Source organism: Strix aluco, chromosome 5 (assembly GCF_031877795.1).
Source record: "Strix aluco isolate bStrAlu1 chromosome 5, bStrAlu1.hap1, whole genome shotgun sequence".
In the NCBI taxonomy this organism is placed as follows: domain Eukaryota; kingdom Metazoa; phylum Chordata; class Aves; order Strigiformes; family Strigidae; genus Strix; species Strix aluco.
This window is the reverse complement of record NC_133935.1, coordinates 37,161,292-37,182,070: the sequence shown is the minus strand read 5'-3', so window position 1 is coordinate 37,182,070 and position 20,779 is coordinate 37,161,292. Positions and strand designations below refer to the sequence as shown.

Here is a 20,779-nt window from a genome sequence, read left to right as displayed (position 1 = left end):
CCCATCAGTTTTTCATGGGTACTAGCATATATTATAGTATATAGTATACTAGCATATATTATAGTATATAGTTAGCGAATGCCGTTTGGCCTCTTTGTTTACAGGACTTAGTATCTGGAACCAGTGCCGTTAGTCACTGATCCTATCAGATAGAGAAGAGCCTGAGAGCAAGTGGGGCTTTAGCACCTTGAGGGGAATTCACCTCTACTTAAATTCATTGGGCAATGATAGAGTTATCTGTCATTGATCTACATGTAGATCTTTGCTTATTTCCAACATAAGCTGATTCTAGACTTTCAGTCATCTTCTCTTTATTCTTTCACCTTTTTTTATCACTGATAAAACTGATTTACCACTTAAGGCCTTGACAATTTAAGCATGCAGTAATCTGCTGCTAATTTTACAGAATGGGGTACCCTTTGTGGCTAGTTACAGTGTTGTTTTAATGATCTTTGAAATAATATCCCTTAAACTGTTTAAATTCAATGCTCTTTTCTTTTAAACTGTCTCTATCTTTGCAAATGTATACAACTTTTTTAGATATTCATAAGAGCAAGGCCATAGCACTTTGCTGCAAGCTCCTGGATCTTGCAGTCCTTTGATCCACTGCACGGCAGCAGTTTTAGTTAAACACTGTGAATTCATGATCTTGAAGCATATCCTTAGCAATGGCATCATCCCATATAGGTGGCAAACAGAGCAGTCTGTACACATGAGAACAGCTGGTTTACTCCTGATTTGGGAAGGCAAGCTTTTATTTGGTAACTTCCATATACTCTTCCAAATTTGTCTTCATACCTTCAGGAGCATATTTCTATTGTTGCTGTCATTATTATTATTAAAATGTTTTTATTACAAGGCAGAGTTATGCAATGGACAAGGGGGCTTGATAAGTATCTTCTGTCAATTTTCCATGTGTCAAATTTCACAACGTGCTTCACCTTTCTTTTAAACTTTGCATTTAGATACTTCTGGAATGTCAAATCTTTAGCTCAGCCCAGGCAACTAGGGAATTACATACTTTCCTTGTTTGCAAAAGCAAGTAACTGAGCACCACTAAAATTGTCATTAATGTGAGCTGCCTATTTTCCCTAAGTGTTCAGTGTATAGATTAGAAATTGAAAAGAGGGATAGGTGGGGCTTGGCAAGGTCATCTAGCCCATTTGCCCTTCTCAAGGGTAAATTAGTGTTTGTGAATAAATGTTGTTTACCTGTTTCTACAAACCTCTCTTTAGAGACATTTTACAGTATTTCCAGGCATCTATTCCAGCACTTAACTCCATTACCAGCAGAAAGTTATTACTGAATTTAAATAGCTCTTGCTGCAATTTAAAAGCGGTACTTTTGATCTACCCACAATGGAAACCCATTTCCTCTTTATAGCTCTTATATTTTTGAAGACAGTTAATATGGTTTTTTCTATCTTCTCCACATGACTCTGTGTCCTTCAGGTCTTCCCTGACGACTATACTTTATTTAGTCCTCTGATCATTTCCACTGATTTCCTCCAGACTCCCTCTAGTTGGTCCACAATACTATTGAATGAAGTAGCCCCAGACTGGGCTCTATGTTCCATCCACAGCCTGATCAGTGCCAGAGTAGAAATGTAATTTCATGTGTCTAACAGTCAGTGCTGTTGTTTATGTGTACTAGTATGTAGTTTTGCTTTTTGTTTGCAGCAGGGTATAGTTGGCTGTTAGGCTCCTCACATCTTTTTTGCAGTGGTGCTTCCCAGTCAGTTGTCATATATTTGTACATTTGACTGTACCAAAGCACAGAAATTTGCAGCCACTGTCACCAAACTGCTGTATCTGAAATAGAGTTCTTCCTGGGCCGTATCTCTGAGTTTCCAGTATTATTTTTGATTCTAATTGTGCCCTTCAGTATCCTTGCAGATTATCCCAATGTCAGCAGATTTAATGAGCTGAAGCACTTTTCTTTCACCCGTTGGAAATATTAAAGAGTATTGGACTTGAGACAAATCCTCACTCAATATATTTTCCTGTCTGAAAATGGTAACTACGCTGATTAGCCAAGAGACTGTTCTATGCACCCAATACAAACTTCTCCTGGCCTATGCATTTTGCCTACGAGTATGTCATGACACCGTGTCAAAAGCCATACTGAAAACAAAATGCAGAATGTCTTTGGCTTCTTTTTATTCATAAGACCTGTTACTGCATTGAAAAATGAAATTGGAGTGATTTGACATCTTCTGTTTTCAGCAAACCTCCACTGGCTGTCACACCTCTCTTTGCTACCTTCCAAATAGCTTCCTGCAAATTTTGCTTGGTTATTTCTTCCAATATTTTCCAATGATTTGATGCTGATTTGCCTATAATTTTTCTATTTTACTTCTCTTTTTAAATTTGGGCACCAAGTCTGTTTTTTGGTTTTACCAATTTTTCTTGCCATCTGCAGGTTTTCAAAGTCGATAAAAATTTTGAGATTTGCTAGTTTAAGTATTTCAAGATGAACTTCATCAGACCCAGCTTATATCAAAATAGCTGTTATTTAAGTGCTCTCTAACATGGTGTTTCAATGTATTCTAACCAGCCTTCTCACCGTTATTTTCATGTGTGTCAATCCTGCCTGAATGAGTCAAAAACATCATTCAACACTCAATCTTTTTCTTTTTTTTAATCCCTTTTCTTCTTTCCCTCTAAAGGCAAACTTGAAGTTTCCTGTGACAACCTACAGCGTACTACAGTACCTTTAACACAGCCTGCCCTATACATAGAAAACAAAGATCCAATCCCTGAAGAGCAGGTAAAAAAAAAGAGGACCATTTGAAAGAATAATTAGGGCTTGTTTGCTGTATCCATTCCTTTTTCAGTTGCTTGTGCAGTGATCTTCTTGTCTTGCCAAGACAGATCCAGTAGGCAACCAGTGCCATTTCATAACTGGACTTCGAGAAAAAGATTATGTATATTCCTTTTGCTGTTCCATGGGGAGGTATTCCCCATCCTGGAAAAAAGAGCACTAGCATTCACTTCTTCTCATATATATCATTAGAAGTAAGTGACAAAAACAGAGCAGCAACACAAGTCAGAGTAACATAGAAAAAAAATATGAATTGCTAAAAGGCGGTATATAAAATAGAGTCCTACTTCCATATTGTTAGATGAACTGACACAGATACAAAAGTGACAAGCTCCAGAACAAACCAGCCTGACTTCAGTTTGAGTAATCTCTGCAGTTTTGGATACCTAAAACAGACTGTGACACTGGACAGTTTTGTGGTGTTTGAAGAACTCGTGTGTTGGGCTGTCTTGGAGAGAGGCTGGCCTCCTCCATCCCAGACCTGAGTGGGAGATGCATTCTGAAAGCACCCATGCCCTCACCTTCTCCCAAGCCTCCTTCTAGATTTTTTTCCATAACAAATTGCTCGGACTAATAACTTTACTGGCTGTCTGTAACAACATAAATGGAGCTCTGTTTTTTCATGCTTGTAAGCCAATATAGTTAAAATTGGAGGAGTTTGCTATTCTCAACATCCTCTTACTAGGGATTTACAGAAGTTAAATTAGCAAGATGCCTGATTGAGGAAGAATTCCTTACGGTGTAAATTTGAAAAAAAAAAAAAAAAAGAAACCCACATTGGCATTGCTTGTTTCCACCTGTAATTATGGGGAAATGGACTCCCATTTTCAAGGTATAGCACTTGATCATACTTGTGTACGGAAGTAAATCCTAGATGACTGCAGTAATGTTAACTTTCAATGAGTGGGCTTGCTCCAAAATTATACAAATATAACTGAGAGCAGTGTCAGATCCACTGGCTCTACTCAAACAGGACTCCATCCTATTACTGTTGTTGGCTTGTGTTGAGATCACTTGATCATGCATCAGATTGTAGGACAAGGGTCTACACTAACAGTGAAGATCAAATATTATTTTTCTTATTTTCTGTAGGAATTGGAAGCATATGTTGATTATTCAGATACGGAGAATGAATACAAACGGGAAGATTTTTACTGCTTTTCCCAGGAAGAAAGAGAGAGACAAGAACGAGAGAGACAAGAATCTAAGAGGGTATTACAAGAATTGAAATCTGTACTGGGATTTAAAGCTTCAGAAATAGAAAGACAGAAATGGAAACAGCTGCTATTCAGTGACCATGGTAAGCATTGCTTTTGAAAATTAATGCCTTTCTAAGAAAGGGTGGGTGTCTGCCATCAACTTCTGACTATGTTAGAATTTGGACAGTGCTTAGCTATAGTAATGTCTTTGGTAGATCTGTGTGGCCTTAGTTTGCTATTCCATCTCTTCATATTACTTGTAACAATCATTTTACTATTTATTGAAGTCAGAGAAATGGGAATTTGGCTCTAAACAAAATATTGAGCTAAAATATTAAACACACAAAATATTAAGAAAGCATAAAGAGAACTGTCAGGCTATAAACCATGCAAACTGAACTGACTTTCTTTCATGGCTTTCCAGTAAATATGAATTTTAATCAGGGTGCATAAATAAATAAATTACTTCCCAGAATTTAAAGAAACCATCAGAGATTATCCTAGATTTACAAAAACATATAGGTTAAAGTGAAGAGCTACACTTTGCAATATTAAAGGGTCATAAAAGAGTAAGACTGGCTTTTGTTTCCATGAGAAAGTAAGTATATAGAATATGGGTTTAAAAAAAAAAAAAAAAAACAAACAACAAAAAAGCACTTAACAAGAAGAGTTCTTCCAAACTAGCCTTTACCAACTGTGAGAACTGCTCCATCCACTTGCACTTGAAGGCAGGAATATGAAAATTTCTCTTGCCTCAACCAGTCTGTCTCTGTTCCAGCAATAAGACTGGGTACACCCTGATTCTTTTCACTGCTTGAGCTGTTTGATTTATTATCTTCAAAATTGGCAGTAGTTCGTCTTTTCCTTTTTCCCTTCTTTTTCCCATTTTCATTCCTTCCTCTTAAAGACAGGTTAGGAAAAGCCCTCTAAAAAGTTTCAAGTTCTGTGTTACGAAAACCAACCCTCAAGTCTGGCAACATATCCAAGGATTCTGCCTCTGCCAGTGTCTACCAGAAAAAAAGACCATGGATTGCATCTTTTAATAATTTATTGGGAACACACAGTAACAGACCATACCTATTTATGAGACTGTTTCTGTTGACATCAAATCCACAAAAATATCTGTTCTTCACAACTTACTTCATGTCCATTTAGCTATGGTAAAAGAAGTCACTTGGCCATTGGTACTGACTTATAAGTTGAGTTAAAAAAACCTAAGACATCAGATTGCATCAGTCTGCTCAAGAACAGGGTTTCTGTATTCTATGTTAGATGTGACACCACACAACTCTTCACATAAATCTCTTCTAGTCTTCCCTTACTCCTTGCTGAAGGGAGGAGGAAGGAATCCTACCTCCAGTTCAAGTCTTGACAGATCTAGTGACTGCTGCAGAAAGAGTTCTTGTCAGGAGAGCTTTCATAGGGTATTTCCTTATCTAGTTTTACACGTGATACCTGTCCACATCTGTATATCCTCAGGTCATTTGTGGCCATAGCTGGAAAGAGTCAGCTGACTCCTGTAGTCTTCAGTAACAATTCACCTGAAAGCCTTTGTGGTTCATGTTGGTTCCTTTCCATGTATAGGCACTACATTGTTTTAGGATTAGAGATTCAGTGGTGGGGAGGGAGGAAAGTGTGATTTCCTCCAACTGCCTAAGACTGATCATTGATTACTTCCATCCTGTACAAAACTGGAAAACATGAGGGCAGTTCATGAAAGTAATTAATATTGTCTCCTTTTGGCTCAGAGACTGTGTGGGTCTAATCTGAAAGACTGATATGGACAGCAGGCATAACATCTTCTACTGTTTTTTAAGGAATTTCTTCAGTATGTCTTCAAAAAAACCACAAGTCAGTTAAATATGACATAATGAACCCTGCCATATTATTGCTGCAGACTTTAATTTATCCATACACACAAGTCATTCCTTGAAGAAACATTTTTGTAAGCTGTGTTTTCCACATTTGTGGCTTACTTTATCTGGAAGATTTAAACTCAGAAGGATTCATATTCTTGTTCTTCATTGGCCCAAGCCAACGGATGGCCATGATATCACACTTTTCCATAGCTCTCTTAAATCTTGCTTTTACAGGACGATTGTATTCCAGAAATCCTGTGTTCTCCTAACTTGTGATTACTGTAAAAAAAGATCCTGAAAAATTCAAAGGCTTTAGTCTGTTAGTCAAGGCACCCAGCAAGCCATTGTGATTTGTTAAGGTTTTTGGTTCATTGAAGGAGGAGCTAGTGAGGGTTTCCACATAAAAGAGGTCAGCCCCAAGCAAGTTGATATGTCTAAAGAACACAGCATGAAGTCAACTGGAGATGATAGGTTGAATTCCAGAAGAAAAACACCATCTTAGCAGAGCACCACACTAAAGCAAATTTGCCAAGGCCCAGCACCATGGTAATACTGCTTACAGTAGATAATTTATGGGCGGTAGGTAATTTACGGAAGTGTTGGTGACCTTATATTTTTCGTCCTCTTGAGCCAGTAAAATGGAAGTGCCTTTGAAGAGGTCTGTGAAGTTGTGAGGGGCTTCGTTTTCATTTGCCAGCCAAATGTTGTAAAACAACTTTCTTCTGGTGCAAAATCACTTCTAGTCTTTCCTCTAACGTCTCCCCCCAAAAAAGTTCATTCTGGCAGTGGTTGTGTTGTACCCAGCTGTTTCCCCTTCTCCCACCTTGTCCATACAATAGTTCTTATACAGCTGTTTCTCAGAGTTGGGAAGCTACACTCTGAGAATTGATGAATTCCATCTTCCTTATTAACTAATCAACTCAGCAAATTGGCCAGCTACCAATCTGAAGTATCTGGGTTTTTTCAAGAAATTTTGGCTTTGGAAGTATTCTTTAGAGGAAGTAGGCAACGAGTTCGCTCCCAAATGATAAGATTACTGTGCATATTCCTGCCTCTTCAAGCAAATGGGCAGAAATAAGCAGGAGCATGTTTTTTACAAGATGGGGAGAGAACTACCCAATTAACAATAGAGATGAATCTGGTGCAGTGCTCCTTTGGTATACAAGGTTTTAAAACAAACAATACAATACAAATTTGAAGCCACAGTCTTTCAGTGTGATAATGACAATAATTATCAATGTGACAACCACAATGATGTGCCTGCCTTCAGCTAGCTAAAGTAAATATTACTAAAATAGGATGCGATGGAAAAATCAATACCGTAAATTTTGTTTCCCATGAAAAGTTTGTGTATTTCCCAGAGTTATTTTCATCTCTGCTTACAGGGGTAAAGTCAGAATGGAATTAGAGAGGGAAATGCTACTTGGGAATCTGCTGTTGCCGCTCTCATTTATGTTCGTGCTGCTACTCTAATGGAGCTACTGCAGTTTAGGGAATCTGTTACTTGGAAATGGACATTATATCGTTTTCTTAAAAAGAAAGACGTCTGTTCTTCAAGAAGTGATTGTACCAAGTTATACTAACCCTTAACACTGGGAGGAGAGACTTCCTGGCAAGCATCCCGTTGCTGGCAATGGGACTCGCTGCTGCTACTAACTTCAAGAGAGGCTAAATTAAACCACACTTTATTTGTGAGGACACCTTACCTGACTGTATGAACACGTGTTGTATTTATATGTTGTGGTGTATGAGATCAGATATTGCCTATGAGGACTTTTTCATGTACCAGCTGTCTTTAATGGATTAGGTAAACTGTTGTTTAAAACGAAGAAAGTTCTTATCTGTATACAGTGCAGTAGTTTTTCTTGGTTTTTACTTTAACATTGAATGCATCATCTGTGTTTGATGCCAGTTTTAAGCATCATCAATTTTGTGCTGTCTCTTTATGCCACAGATTTTAAGGAGTAGTTACAACAAGTAGCTATCACATTTCACTTCAGCTTTGTGATTAGAAAACACTGTTTTATTTTAATTTTTGTTTGATTGTGGTTTTTGTTGTTTTGGGGTTTTTTTAAGCCATTTTGACCCTTACAATCTTGCATCTTTTCAGACACAAATAAATTATTTATATATAGCAGCTTGCTTTTAGTTATCATTTAATTTTTTTCCCCCTTTTTAAGCTGCAGTGAAACCCTTGTCTCCTGTAGAACTGCTGAAGCTACCAAATAATATGGAATCACATATGAATTCAGATACAGAAAATCAGGACTGCAGCCAAAGTTGTGATAAATCTGAAGAAAAAGACTCTAATCAAAAAGTGAATGCTGCTGATAAAAGCAGGACAGAATACTTGTATGAAGATCCTGAGATGGAGAAAAACAAAGACAGTACTGCTGATGAAGGTATTTCTACAGGGGCTGAAGAAAGAATGTGTTATCAGCATGAAGGTAAAATTGAAGAACTCAAGCCAAGCAATATGGATGGAGTAGAGGTTTCACAGTCTCCACCTAAGGATGCATTACATTCAAAAATCAAGCATAGGCTGGCCCAGCTCCACATATCAACAGATTTAAACTTCACATCTGGTCTGGCTGCACAAGTTGCTGCCAGGTCTTTCACTTTTACTACAATGCAAGAAGAGACTTTTGGAGATGAGGAGGAGGATGAGGAGGAGGAGGAAGAGAAGACACAGGAGCGTGAAGACCTTGGGGAGGCCTGTGAGAATGAAGATAGAGGCTCTGAAAATGAAGGAAAAGTATAAGTCTGAGCTGAACATTGTTAAACCAACAGCAGGCAATTTTATGGAAAAAACTAAGGTGCGGGTTTGAAGATACTGGATGGAAAAAAAGGAGACCTAAATATAATGCATCTTGTTCCCTAAGTCTGATACACTAAATAGGACTTCTAAGTATATTGAAAATTTGCAGGTAAGAGAAGTGTAGGCTGCATCCAAGAAATAGTTGGCTGTTCCCTTTTTAAGATCCTAGTGGTGGGTTTTGGAATTTACCTTTCTGTTTTCTGTTTTATTTATTTATATTATAATGTATTGTGGGTTTTTTGGTTCTAAAAAGAAGGAAAAACAATGTCTTGAATCACAACAGACTGGTTTTTTTGCTCTCTGATTCTGCTATCGTGGTATCGATGTTTGTTCCAACAAAAAAGCCAGGACATTTCTTTTGGAAGAACCTGAACTGTTCCCTGTGATCTTTCCCCACCACTTTTGTTTCACTACTTGTCTCTGCAGTGTGTTGGCTAAGCCACCGTAGGCATTTGTGATTCTGTGACTAGTGATGTGGCTCCCAACTAAAATGTAGAATTTTAAATAAAAACTTGAAAGAGCTAGTATTTGATGTGTCCTGGGGTATGGGGCTGAAATAGTATAAAGTTAGTCATGCTTCATATTAAGGTTTATGTAGAATTTTATGAAGGGTTAATAAATGATTTCTAGATCTTGTAATTCATGGTAATTCATGTGTAGTATATGTTAGGGAGGGTTAGAAACACATCAGTAGAAAGTACTGTAGGCAGCTAGAAGCTATCTGTTGGATTATTAATAGATGAGAAGTAAACACCTATTTATTAAAACAGCTATTAATTATTTGTTAACCTTTTGTAAATTGAACCTTAATATAATTGTTTGATTTGATGTAATGATTGTTGGTACATTTTTGTTTATGTCCTGAAGTAATTTTCTTAAAGCAAAATCATCTGAGTGCTTAACAACATACAGTACTTTGTTTAAACAGCATACTTGCTTTTCCCTGATGTTCTGTCATTTTTCCTTAGATCACAACTATAACCTGTGTGATTAAGAATCCATGAGAGAACAAGAATTGTGTATTTTCTAAGGTGTATCTTGTAACTTAGTTGACACTGAAGTGTGGATGTTTGGTATGAGGTTGTGTGAGTTGTTTTCTTTCTCTGTGGTGGTGTTACGAGGAGCAGCAAATGGATGCTCACCTCACAGAGGAGCTGGTTAATGGTTTCACTGCCTTCTCTTCCTTTTGCCCTCTGACACAAAATGAAACAAAGGCCTCATGTCTCTAATGGCAAGAGTGCTGCCTCTTTGTACGGAATGCTCTCCTTGGGCCTGGATACATTTCCAGTCACAAGACACCTCATCTGTTACTTAGGGGATTTATTGTCTCTTGCTGATTCTATAAAGGGATTTTTAGATGCAAGTGGTTTGGCACAATATCTTTCCTTGGATGCTGTTGCGGGAGTTGGGGAAGCTGATGAAGGTCAGCAACTTAGGGTGGCACTCTTGACCGTATGTCAGAAAACAAGAGCTTTTTTTCACCCTCTGTCTCTTCTATTAGTGATTTTGTATGAATGCTGTTAAATATGTGGGTTTTTTCACAGACCGTAAAGAGGTAGATGTCAACTGATAGGGAAGGGAGTGTGACTTACACTGTTCTTTCACAATGTTATGTCGGTATTCTCCCTCACACACGGATTTTGGGAAGAGAATGTTTTGCCATTTTTCATTAACCAGTAATACTGTGTTCTGTGCCCTTAATTTTGTGTAGGTGACTGGAAGCTGAATGGATGATGTCTTGGGGAACTCGTAAAAGAAAAAAGAATGCTTCGCATAGTGTATTCAGAAGCTAAGCCTCCTCTTAGTGGTAGAGTACATTCTTCTGTAACCTGTAAAGGTTAGGCTAAGATGATGAAACACTGTTTTATTTTCTCTGTGGTAAGCAGGTTTTTTTACCAAGTCTAGAACAACTGCTTTGGATAAATTGTGTTTGAAGCATTGTCCATGCTTCTGGAAAAGAAGTCTTCCTCATCCTTGACTTGAGATCCTTGAGTTCACAAAGTGCCCAGATATTTTTTGTTCTTAGCTAATTGTTCTGCCTAAATGTATGTTCCATTACTATTTTTTTCATGAACTCATCCACCAGCATCTCATGATCTGATGTTGTGTATCCCAGAAGTGATACTCCTGAACTTTTCCCATGGGATTCAAACCTTAGTTTACAATCTGTATGGCTATGATACCAACCTGGAAAAATGATCAGATTTAGGATATGAGTTATCACTGTTCTCAGTTTTGGATGAAGTCAGTAGTAGCCTGAGTGCTTTGCATTGCTACTAAAATAGGCTTCAGATCTCACATTTATAACAGTTGTTAGCTCTTTATTCCTTTGCTGCAGTCCTTAGTAAAAGATCTGGAGAATCTACTTTGGTGGCTCACTTGGGACCAAGTTTTATAATACGCTGGTCTTGGTGATGAAACTGGCCTAAGAAACCCCATCATTTGTTCATTTTCACTTATCAGCTGGGTCAACACAGGGTTTTGTGGCCATGTTATAAACCAGCTCATTAGTCTACTTGGGTCAAAAATCCACTCTTTCTAGAGGTTACTTTTCACCGTTCTTATTGCAGTGATGCAGTTTACAGCATTTACCTCCAAACAGCTGTATCAGCACATACTGTGTTCCTGGCGTGAGACTCAGGATTGTTCACATTTACATTATTGGCAAAGGTGGTATAGTGTGAAATTGCAGACTTAACATTAGACATGGGTATGATCAAAGGATGACTTTTTGGAGCAAGTTCTGATCCTACTTTGAACAAATAGATTTTCTACAAGCAATTTAACTAATTTCTATGGTCTTACTTAATGCAGTCTTAGAAGCTACACATACGAACACCTGGGCTCACTTGCTTTCTCTGCCTCTCATCACAGCTATATATAACGGCCATCAGTTATTTTGGTCAATCATTTCTTTTGATTTATTTAATATTCTCCCTGCAGAAAATTATGGCTAACAGTGTGCAGCACACAAAGCATGGCTTCCCTTGATTTGATAACCAAGTTCCATCTACATAGAAATAGTCTGTTAGAATCCAGATTTTCTTATGTCATTTGAAAGGACTGTGCGTACATGCTGTAGATTCCTTCATGAACCTGACAGATTTCTTGGCAATCATAATTTGTTGTTGCATTTAATATGTATGCACACACTGAAATATGCATTAGCGCTAAAGAGTTGTGTTAATATATTGAGCATGTCAAGGTCTGAGTGCTGTCCTGTGTTCTTCAGCTCATTACCCTAGATAGGGATTTTTGTGAAAACAAAACTTCTTCAAGCTTTGTAACTTTTTGAAATGTGTTAATCAGGAAATCCGTGCTAAATAATGGGTTATGCCAAAGGATAGCAGCAGCCAAAGTTCTTTGTGAAGAGCAGAGCTACCAATAAATGCATTTTCCCTATTCCATTTCCAATTAGCAGCTCTGTGAAGTTGTAAAGAAGGAAGTAATTATATAGGGTTAAATCATTTCTTCTCCTGTCCTACCTGGAAGGCACTCCACAGACAATATTTACTTCTTAGGTTGGATTACAATCTAGCACTACATCTTTTATGTCACTTAACTTTACAGCTAACAATCTAGGTAAAGGCTTAAATGGGGGCAAAGATCTGTCCCTTTTTTTAGGTCTGTTGTCTTCATGACAGAAATGAAATAGCAGTGTAATGGAAGCAAATTTTGAGAATTACAGATAACCGAGCATCTTTCAAATAGAGTCAAATGTGCTTGTGTCAGCTATAAGCAAGATTCGCAAATGTGAAGGCTTCTGCTATCAGTTGCGGTAATGAGAGTTTTACTCTTGACAGAGGTTTACTAGACATCACTGAATCTTGCACTTATTTTTCTAAATAGAAGATGGAATCTGGTAGAGTAGCGAGTTTTACTGAGGCTTCAGACTTTGTGATGAGCACGCCTATCTGTGTGTGACCCGACTGTTTACAATATTGGAAATTTTACGTGTATCTGATGTGCAGAATTTGCAACTGTCTTACTAATTTCTTTGTTAGTAAAAAAACATTTAAGTGGTGGACTGTGTAGAGTTGTTGGCCCACACTGAACTTCGTAATCTTGTATTCTATCCCTTTTTTTTCTTTTTTTCCTTTTTCTTAACAGAAACAAGGGGTCAAATATACTAAACTGCCCTTGTTCTTTAAAGTATTTAGTGAAGGGCTGCTGTTGCTCTGCAAGTGGCTTGTTCCCAGGGCTAATTACTCTTTAGAATTAACAGGTTTTCGTACTGTCTTATCTGAAAAAGCGGGCAGGGTGTGAGAATGGCACTTGGTCAGTGTAAAGGGTCAGGCTACTCTGGGATCTTGTCTGGGAGAGGGACTAGTAGCAGATGCTGAGGGAAGAGTATGAGAAAAGGGAGATCATGTAGTGATGTTTCCCCAGGGTACTCCCCAATAATTTGTGGCCAGGGACTTGTTGAGCCAGTGGTAGTGACTGTCAGCTTCACATGTCCCCACGGAATTCTCTTCCATAAATTTCTTCAGTCTCATGTTTGGTCAATTATCACTAGTCCCAATGCCACTATGCACTCATCTTTATTACAGTCTTTTACAAACAAGAAGATTTGTCAATATTATGGTTTTTAATTTTCTTTTTTAAACTGAGCAAGCCCACTTCTCTCAGTCCTTCTGCAGAGGTCATGTTTTCCACCTTTTGATTGCTTTCCTTAGAAATCTGTCCAGTTTTTGAAGTACTCCAGACGTAACCTCAGCAGTGCTGAAGTTAGAGTAATAATCACCTTGCATAAACCACTGAAGCATTCAAATATATTTGAGTCCATATAGGAAAAAAAATCTTCTCTGATCCTTTACCCCTAGCTATTAGGATGACAAATATAAATATTTGGTCTAACAGAGGAGAAATATTTATTCACTGTCAGCAGGATTTGGCTGGCAATGTTTTTCTTTGCTAACAAAACAAAAAGTTGTTAAATCAAAATGATCTTCCAACAGCTGCCACCTGGTCTAACACAAACTAAAGATGCCAAACAACACTTGTTTCAATTTCAGCTTGACTTTTCAGAGCTGTTCTGGTCTCTGATGAATAAGCTTGTATCACAAAATATATTATCTCACAAGAAACATGGCAGTGGATATATAGATATCAGGGATCAAACGGAAGGCTTCTGTGATTAATTTTTGAAATGCTTGGAGGTTTATGCTTTATTCGTATTCTCATGATATTCAATTCCCTCATGTATGTTTTAATTTTACCACCTTGAATTTTATTTGACTTGGAAATTTGTGCAGTAATCAGATAAGCAGTAATGGTACTGTAACTGTGATGATAAGACGTGGTCATAGGTAGGGGTGAAATCTACCTACCATGAATATTTGTAGATGGATACAGCAGTATAGTTTGAGCTACAGATCAGTATGTAACTGTTCTCGATACTCTGCCTCACCTTTCACACTGCCGTCTCTTTAGTTATGGGCAGGTTTGTCAGAATAAAACTTGACTCAACAGCTTGAATGCTCTGTTAGCCCACATTACACTTTCTGGATTGAACACAGGATTTTGAAGAAGTGAATATAATTTAGTAGATGAGGAAAAAGAGTTTGTTTCTCTGTTACAAAGTGGCTTATTTTAAAAGGGTTGAATAGGACCATACTTGAATACTTTCACATGATCAGCATACTTTGACCTTTATACCTTCTCAGCTTTAAATCTGAAAGGCCTCACAGACAGTCTGCTTTAGGGGATGCCATTCTATAGCAGCTTAAACCAGTCCAGGTCCAGGCTGCCACAGCCCTGCCACGGCCTTGCAATCTCAGTCCCCCCTTTAGGCTGGATTTTGTAATAACTCAGTGATTCAGGACATGGATCTGGCTGAAAATGCACCACTGCTATAACTTGCAGCTGGCTCCCTCGACTAATTCATCGTGTGGTTGAAAGAGCAGTAGTAGCATTTCAGGGGAGCAGGAGGGAATACATGCCTGGGTGATGAGGAGGAATGCCATAGCTCAAATTTAAATCGGTTTGAATTAATGTTTACATGCTGTGAGTTACATCATTAGCATCTGTACTGAAGTGGCATAAACTCAACTCCATATGTTGCTTCCTTCATCTCCATATTTTCTGTTGATTGAGGATGATGCCACTCATTATTTTCCTCACTCATTTTGACTCCATTTTTTTTGTTCTTCAGGCCTAGGCTGCCCAAGACCTGTTGTGTCTTACTCCACAGAGTATCTATGGACTGTTTATTATACTGACAGTAAAACTGAAATTATCATGCATGTTCTTTTTCTGCTTACTGTTTTAACCCTTCTGGTCTGTCTTGACACCCATGCTCCTCTCCCTTTACAACCACTCTTAAGAGGTTCAGATTTTAAAATAATACACAAATTCTTTTTGTGTGTGTTTGTAACACAGCTTGATTCTTCTGTATCTTCAGCATTGGAATGACTAGATCTAGAAATGTATGCTAACTTTCCCAGTTGACGTGAGAACTGAAACAGAAGGTGGACACCATAATGGAGAGTACTACAGTCAAAATGGAAATAGTAATGTATAGCAGCTTGAATTTATACCACACTTTTGGTGTATATTGGCTTTTATACATAATTCTGGCTTACTGAAAAACACCAGTTGTGTTTTAGAAATCACTGTAAATTCTAGTACAAGGTCCCCAAATAAGTGTCATTAGTTGGCTTGATTTTTGCTCAAATCTTAGTATTTAAAGACTGCTTCCTGACCTTCTCCAGCTGCATGGACGAGAACTGAAAATAATCTCAAATTTCCAAATAGAGAGTGACCAATGCTTTCCGTTACTTTGTGCTATTAAAAAGAGGTCCATTCCTAAATAAAAAAAAAAAAAGAAGAGAGAAAAGTTAGTGCTTAATATCTTCAGTAGTCATCATGCATTTGATCTCAATAAAAGCACCATAAATGAGGGCTGTTTTATAATGTTTGATATCTCTGTTTCTAAAATAATAATAATAGGCTTTAAATGTATTATGGAATATAAGCCAGAAATCTATGAATTGTCCTCCAGATCTTTCATCCAAAGCCACAGCTGGTCAGATTTAAACAAGTTCATGCTGTCTGTTCCTGCATTGCTCAGTATGACATTGTACTCAAAGTTTTTAATGTTCTAGCGTGAGTGTTCACAGTCAGTCTGCATGCACCTGTGTGCTCGAGGTCTGCAGAGCTTGTAGAGATCATGGAACGGTGCTGAGTGAAACCTATACGGGAGCAGGATGCCTCACAAGCATTTGAGGTTTACTGTCTCTGTCTTGGTCTGTTGCAGCATCCATGCCATACACAATCCCACTCATAAACTTTTCCCTTCTCAGCTTTCATCTTCATAGGCCACACAAACCAGTTGGGGTGGGGGGGGGTTTGTTTGTTTCTCACCTAGGTTACTATCCTGTAATGCACCAGGTAATATATCTCCAATAGAAGCTTAAACATTAGAGGCCACACTGCAAAAGATGGGACTTGGGCATGGGCTGGAGAAGCTCTTCTGGTTTGACCACTTCTGGGAAGGCTTGTACTGAGGTGATTGATTATGGGGGTGCTGAGGCAGGCTTGATGACTCTGCAGGTATCTTTCAAAGCTCCAGTTTTTGCTAGGTCTGTCTTTCCTCTGGTGGTGTTTCTCTTCCCTCTTAGCAGTTTTGAGCTCTTACTCATTCTGCTGCCAGCTCTTTAGGAACTTGGCCACTTTTCCTCTTCATTTCTGAACCTGTTGTCTAAACTTTATGAAATGGCAGGTTACAGGAGATCCACACCAATGTGCTGCTGCACATTCCCAGTCATAAACTTGTAAACAGAAAGATTCTTAGGGCTGATAACTTGTCTGTCCTGATTTTATTTCCAAGGAGCTTTGACCTGCATTTCAATCTGGCCCTCCTGTTCCTTTCTGGACTTCAGAACATTCACTTCCAGAAATCTCCCTCCTTAATGATCATAAGATGGTAATGTCTCCTCAGCAAGACTGATGTTTGAACACATGTTCCTCATTACATGAGCTTTACTTGTTGTTTCCAACAGGAGTGTGGCAGAGTTATGGCTGAGTCTGCGTTCCCCTGAACAAGCTTGCTTCTTCCTGCAGTGGGGGCTGGAAACAAGCTCTCTGGCTGCTATGCCAATGTGCTTTGGCTCCACGGCTGCCTAGCCTTGAGCTCTGGAAGCTCTGGGATCTAGCAGTCATGCTTAAACCTTTCCCACTGTCAAGGAGCACATGTTTTCAGAACACAATTACTACTAAACCTCACCTGAATTGAACCATTTTGAATTTTTATTGAGCAGCATTAATGGATTGTTCCTTAACTTAATTTGAGGGGTTTGTGTGAGGGTTTTTTTATATATATGTATATATATACACCCACCAGTCTTCATATTGTACATGCGTATTGCCAGGTATCACACTGAAAGGCTTGTCTAGCAAAGAACTATTTTTCTCATATCAAACTTCCTAGTTACTTACTCAGAAGGTAAACAAAAACTTAATTCTTGCTGTCTAATGGCAAAAGAACTGAATTCTGTTCTGCCAGGCAGGCTGTATGGAGGTATTTAAAATGCATGCTGATTTTACACCCTTAATTAGAAAAGCTATTTAACTTTGTTTTCTCTTACCAAGGCTCTGCCCCTGAGCTGCTGTGAGTGCCTGTGTGCCCATCTGCCCTGTCTTAAGCATGTTAACAAATACATGTTCCTCAACATTTCCTGCCTGCTAAGTCTTAGAGTCTCCCAAAACAGGGCCTAAGGGCAGCATAGATTGCCAAGGAAACCACAAGGAAGGGAAAGAAAAGAATCTTGATAAGCTGCTGTTTAACTGGTTAATAAATGAGAGCTAAAATATAAGAAGAAATATTTAAAAGACAAAATGCAGCAGAAGACTTCTGGCAGGGCTACAGAGGAAAATCACATGTGATACATGCTGAAGTTTGCAGCCGCTGGGAAAGATCCACAATTTCTCTTCAGTGTGAAGTGGAGACATGAAACGTTCACCAGACTGGTAGTCTTCAGCAGCTCTTAAAAAACCCTCTATTTTATCTACATTTCATTTCCACAGAAAGACTAGATCCTGCTGTGCTGGTGTATCAAGCTGTATATAAATCAATCTCCATATCTCTTCCTTTAAGCTCTGTATGATGTTAGTCTCTCCTTCAACTACACTGAAAACCTGTGTGGTTTGGCTCCACTGGGAGCCTCTTCTGCACCTACCCTGCCAGTTGCTGATGCTGCTTTAAACACAGTTGATTAGATCAGCCTCAGGCAGGTTTTCTGTCCTTTCTTTGTGATAGGGTTTCTTGCCTGTGATATTTTCCCAAACCCTTTTGGTTCTCTTTTCCTTACTTTCCCACTTTACCTCCTTCCTTTTTCCCATGGATATGAATCAGGTCCTAAAGTATTTTTTACGTATTTGATGATGTGCATCACCAGGATTATTTTTAAGCCATTTTAAACAATTTTTGGCTGGGTTTCCCCAGTTTCAGAAGTCGTTTTCTCAATTGTAATGCTAATCACTTTCAAAGTCTTTTTGGTTGCTATTATTTCTTCAGCATCTGTAGTAAAATTCTGCCCCACTACTCCATGTATCGCTTTTTCTCCTTATCCTGTATCCCTGACAGCTGCCTAGGTGGCGTGGATGTGACTTACCTATCCTTCAATTAGTAATGATTGAATGGAATAGGGAATGCTTTTACAGGGACACATAAATGCTGTATCAGCACTTTGTTTGATCTTTTATACAGAAGTTTATTTATAATTCCTCTTTCATCCCGAAGATGAAATTAATTTTAAGCAATCCTGGCAATAGTTAGTTTCTGCAGTATATTTTGCTGGCTCCTTAGTACAAGCACTTTAGTAATGAACACTGGTTACTCTTGTCTAAATAAGTGATGACTGAAGAAAGAATGTTCTTCTGTGTGTCATATGCTTCCAGTTGCATCTTCCCATCATCTTTTGGAGACCTGTATGCTGTGCAACCATGTGGCAAATATTAGCAGAATCCCTTTTAGCATCACAGAAATGGCTAGTTGGTGGGGCTTTAGGAAGAGAATAATGTGTCAGTTGAGGAGACTGGTAGCAGGTAGATCTTTAACCTAGGAACCAGGTGTAGGTACTCTGCAGGAGATGTCTTCCTCTGTATGCTTCAAAAGTGCCAAAATAGTGGCAACAATACAGACTGGCTCCTTTTATCTTGAAGCTCTGTGTCTCCCTCATAGTGCTTACATGTTATTATTAGAACAAAGGCTGTGTTCTGCTGATGTTAGGAGCTGTGGCTGATGCACACCTCTTCCTCTAAACTTTCCCTGTATTGGTTTTAAGGTTAACAGCTGTTGACCGCTCTTCTTACTTAGGTATGACTCAGTCTCACCTAATTCATATCCCCAGGAAGGAAAGCTCAGAGATAACTGGGGAGGAAGGGAAATAATTTGATCTTGAAAGGCAAGGGGAAGCTTGGTGAGGCAGGAGTATTTATTCTTATGTATTGAATCTTGCTGCCTAATTGGTGCATAATTCTTGTGCAGTACAAAAGGTCTTGCTTATTCTTTGGTATTTCCAGGTTTGTTTGTTTGTTTTCATATGGAATACTGAACAGGTCCAGTTGCTGCTGTTAGAAGGAGAAGTGTGTTTACCAAGAGGGGTCCGCAATGTTTTCCTTTACTTGGAGATTTTTTGAATGCTAAATTGCCTGTGTGTATTCTTCATAATGTACCATATGCAAATATTCTTCAGGAATTGATACTACCACTTCAGACAGTCAGTATTTTCTATGTAAGAACTGTACGTTTCCTATACTGCCAAGAATGTATATATATCTCTCTGAAGACTTAAGATTGTATCTTTTTGAGCAAGCCTCTTTCTTCAACCATCTGAAACTTTCTTCCTGTTTCTCAAGTTCTCTGCTAATTTATTAGACACTTGTGTTATATTGTGTACTTTTTTGTATCAGCTGTATTGCTGTATTTCTCCTTTCTCTCATTAAAACCTGTTCTTCTCATCCTTCTACTGTGCTGCTTCATACTGGAAATACTCACACCCTATCAGGTAACCTGGTCTGGTGTAGTGAGTCTGGCTGAGATGGAGCCAGACCAGTCCTAAAAAGCCAGTCATTCAGACTTCTATTATATTGTTCCACTGATCTCAACATGTAATCAATTCTACTGTATTAAGCTTCCCTAGGGTTATTTTGCAGCATAGTCCATACTTTTATAAGATAGTGAAGAAGAAACCTAGAATGGGATACCCATGGTATAAACAAATGGACGAGACACAAAAAATGTACTGAGAGATGAAGTCCATGTGTCTCATGGATGGTTGTTTCTGCTGACATTTGCTAAGAAACCCCTGGTCTTCCTGAGCGAAGCAAGTTTTGAGCTGAGATTTGGAAGAGGGATCTAAGAGCACTTTTTTCCTAGAAATGTGGCCTTCAACTTAAGTCAGTCAGTTCTCTATGCTGTCGCCATGCTTAACTCATCTTCCAGGCAGATGAAGAGGAAAAAATGAATGCAGGGTAGGACCTGTTTGCTTACTTCCCAAACAAGAAAATGCCGTCTCCCAAGAAATCACTTCATGAACAGATAGAGAAAGGATAGTGCTTCTTTTATCCTCCCAGCGAAAAGCAAGATTTTCAGTGTTTCACTGATGCTAATCCCTTTTTAGCAGTGCAGGATCTTCCTTGAGCTACAGCTGCCCTCTGAATAGTATCTGTTCCACAGCATGGTATGCAGGAGGGAAGAGTTCAAAGGTCCTTTACAGTGGATCCAAGGTATCGAAATAAAGAAGGTGAACAGACCATGCACATGCACCTATGTGTTTAGTATTTGGCAGTTTTGAGGTTGGGAGATCAGCTGACAAGAGGGAAAATACCAGGAGTATCTGCTCTTGGAGAACCTACTGTTTCATCTGTAATTAGACACTTAAGGATTAAATTAATCACATCTTTAGCACTACCTATATAATTATAGTAGTGTATATAGAAATAGCTATGTCACCTAGCCTTGGTTTTCTCTCAGACTCTTCATCACCCTCTCCTACATTAAAACTGGTTTTGTACCCCCAGTTGCACCTGCCCATGTGCTCACAGCCTGTCCGTGCACAAACCCTGTGGAATGTCCC

General features: G+C 38.7%; 1 protein-coding gene across 8 annotated transcripts in view; it reads left to right on the top strand.

The window, feature by feature from the left end:
• Nucleotides 1-20,779, top strand: part of VEZT (vezatin, adherens junctions transmembrane protein) — a 101,372-nt gene that overhangs the window by 50,766 nt on the left and 29,827 nt on the right. For 3 of the 8 annotated variants that reach the window (XM_074827029.1, XM_074827028.1, XM_074827030.1), the window contains 3 exons: nucleotides 2,669-2,769; nucleotides 3,916-4,123; nucleotides 8,062-19,663. In XM_074827029.1, coding sequence (XP_074683130.1) covers nucleotides 2,669-2,769; nucleotides 3,916-4,123; nucleotides 8,062-8,642 — 890 coding nt within the window. In that variant the 3' untranslated portion in view covers nucleotides 8,643-19,663. Of the gene's footprint in view, nucleotides 1-2,668; nucleotides 2,770-3,915; nucleotides 4,124-7,266; nucleotides 8,030-8,061; nucleotides 19,664-20,779 lie in introns of those variants that run through there. The other 5 variants (XM_074827035.1, XM_074827034.1, XM_074827031.1 and 2 more) reach the window with 2 other exon arrangements.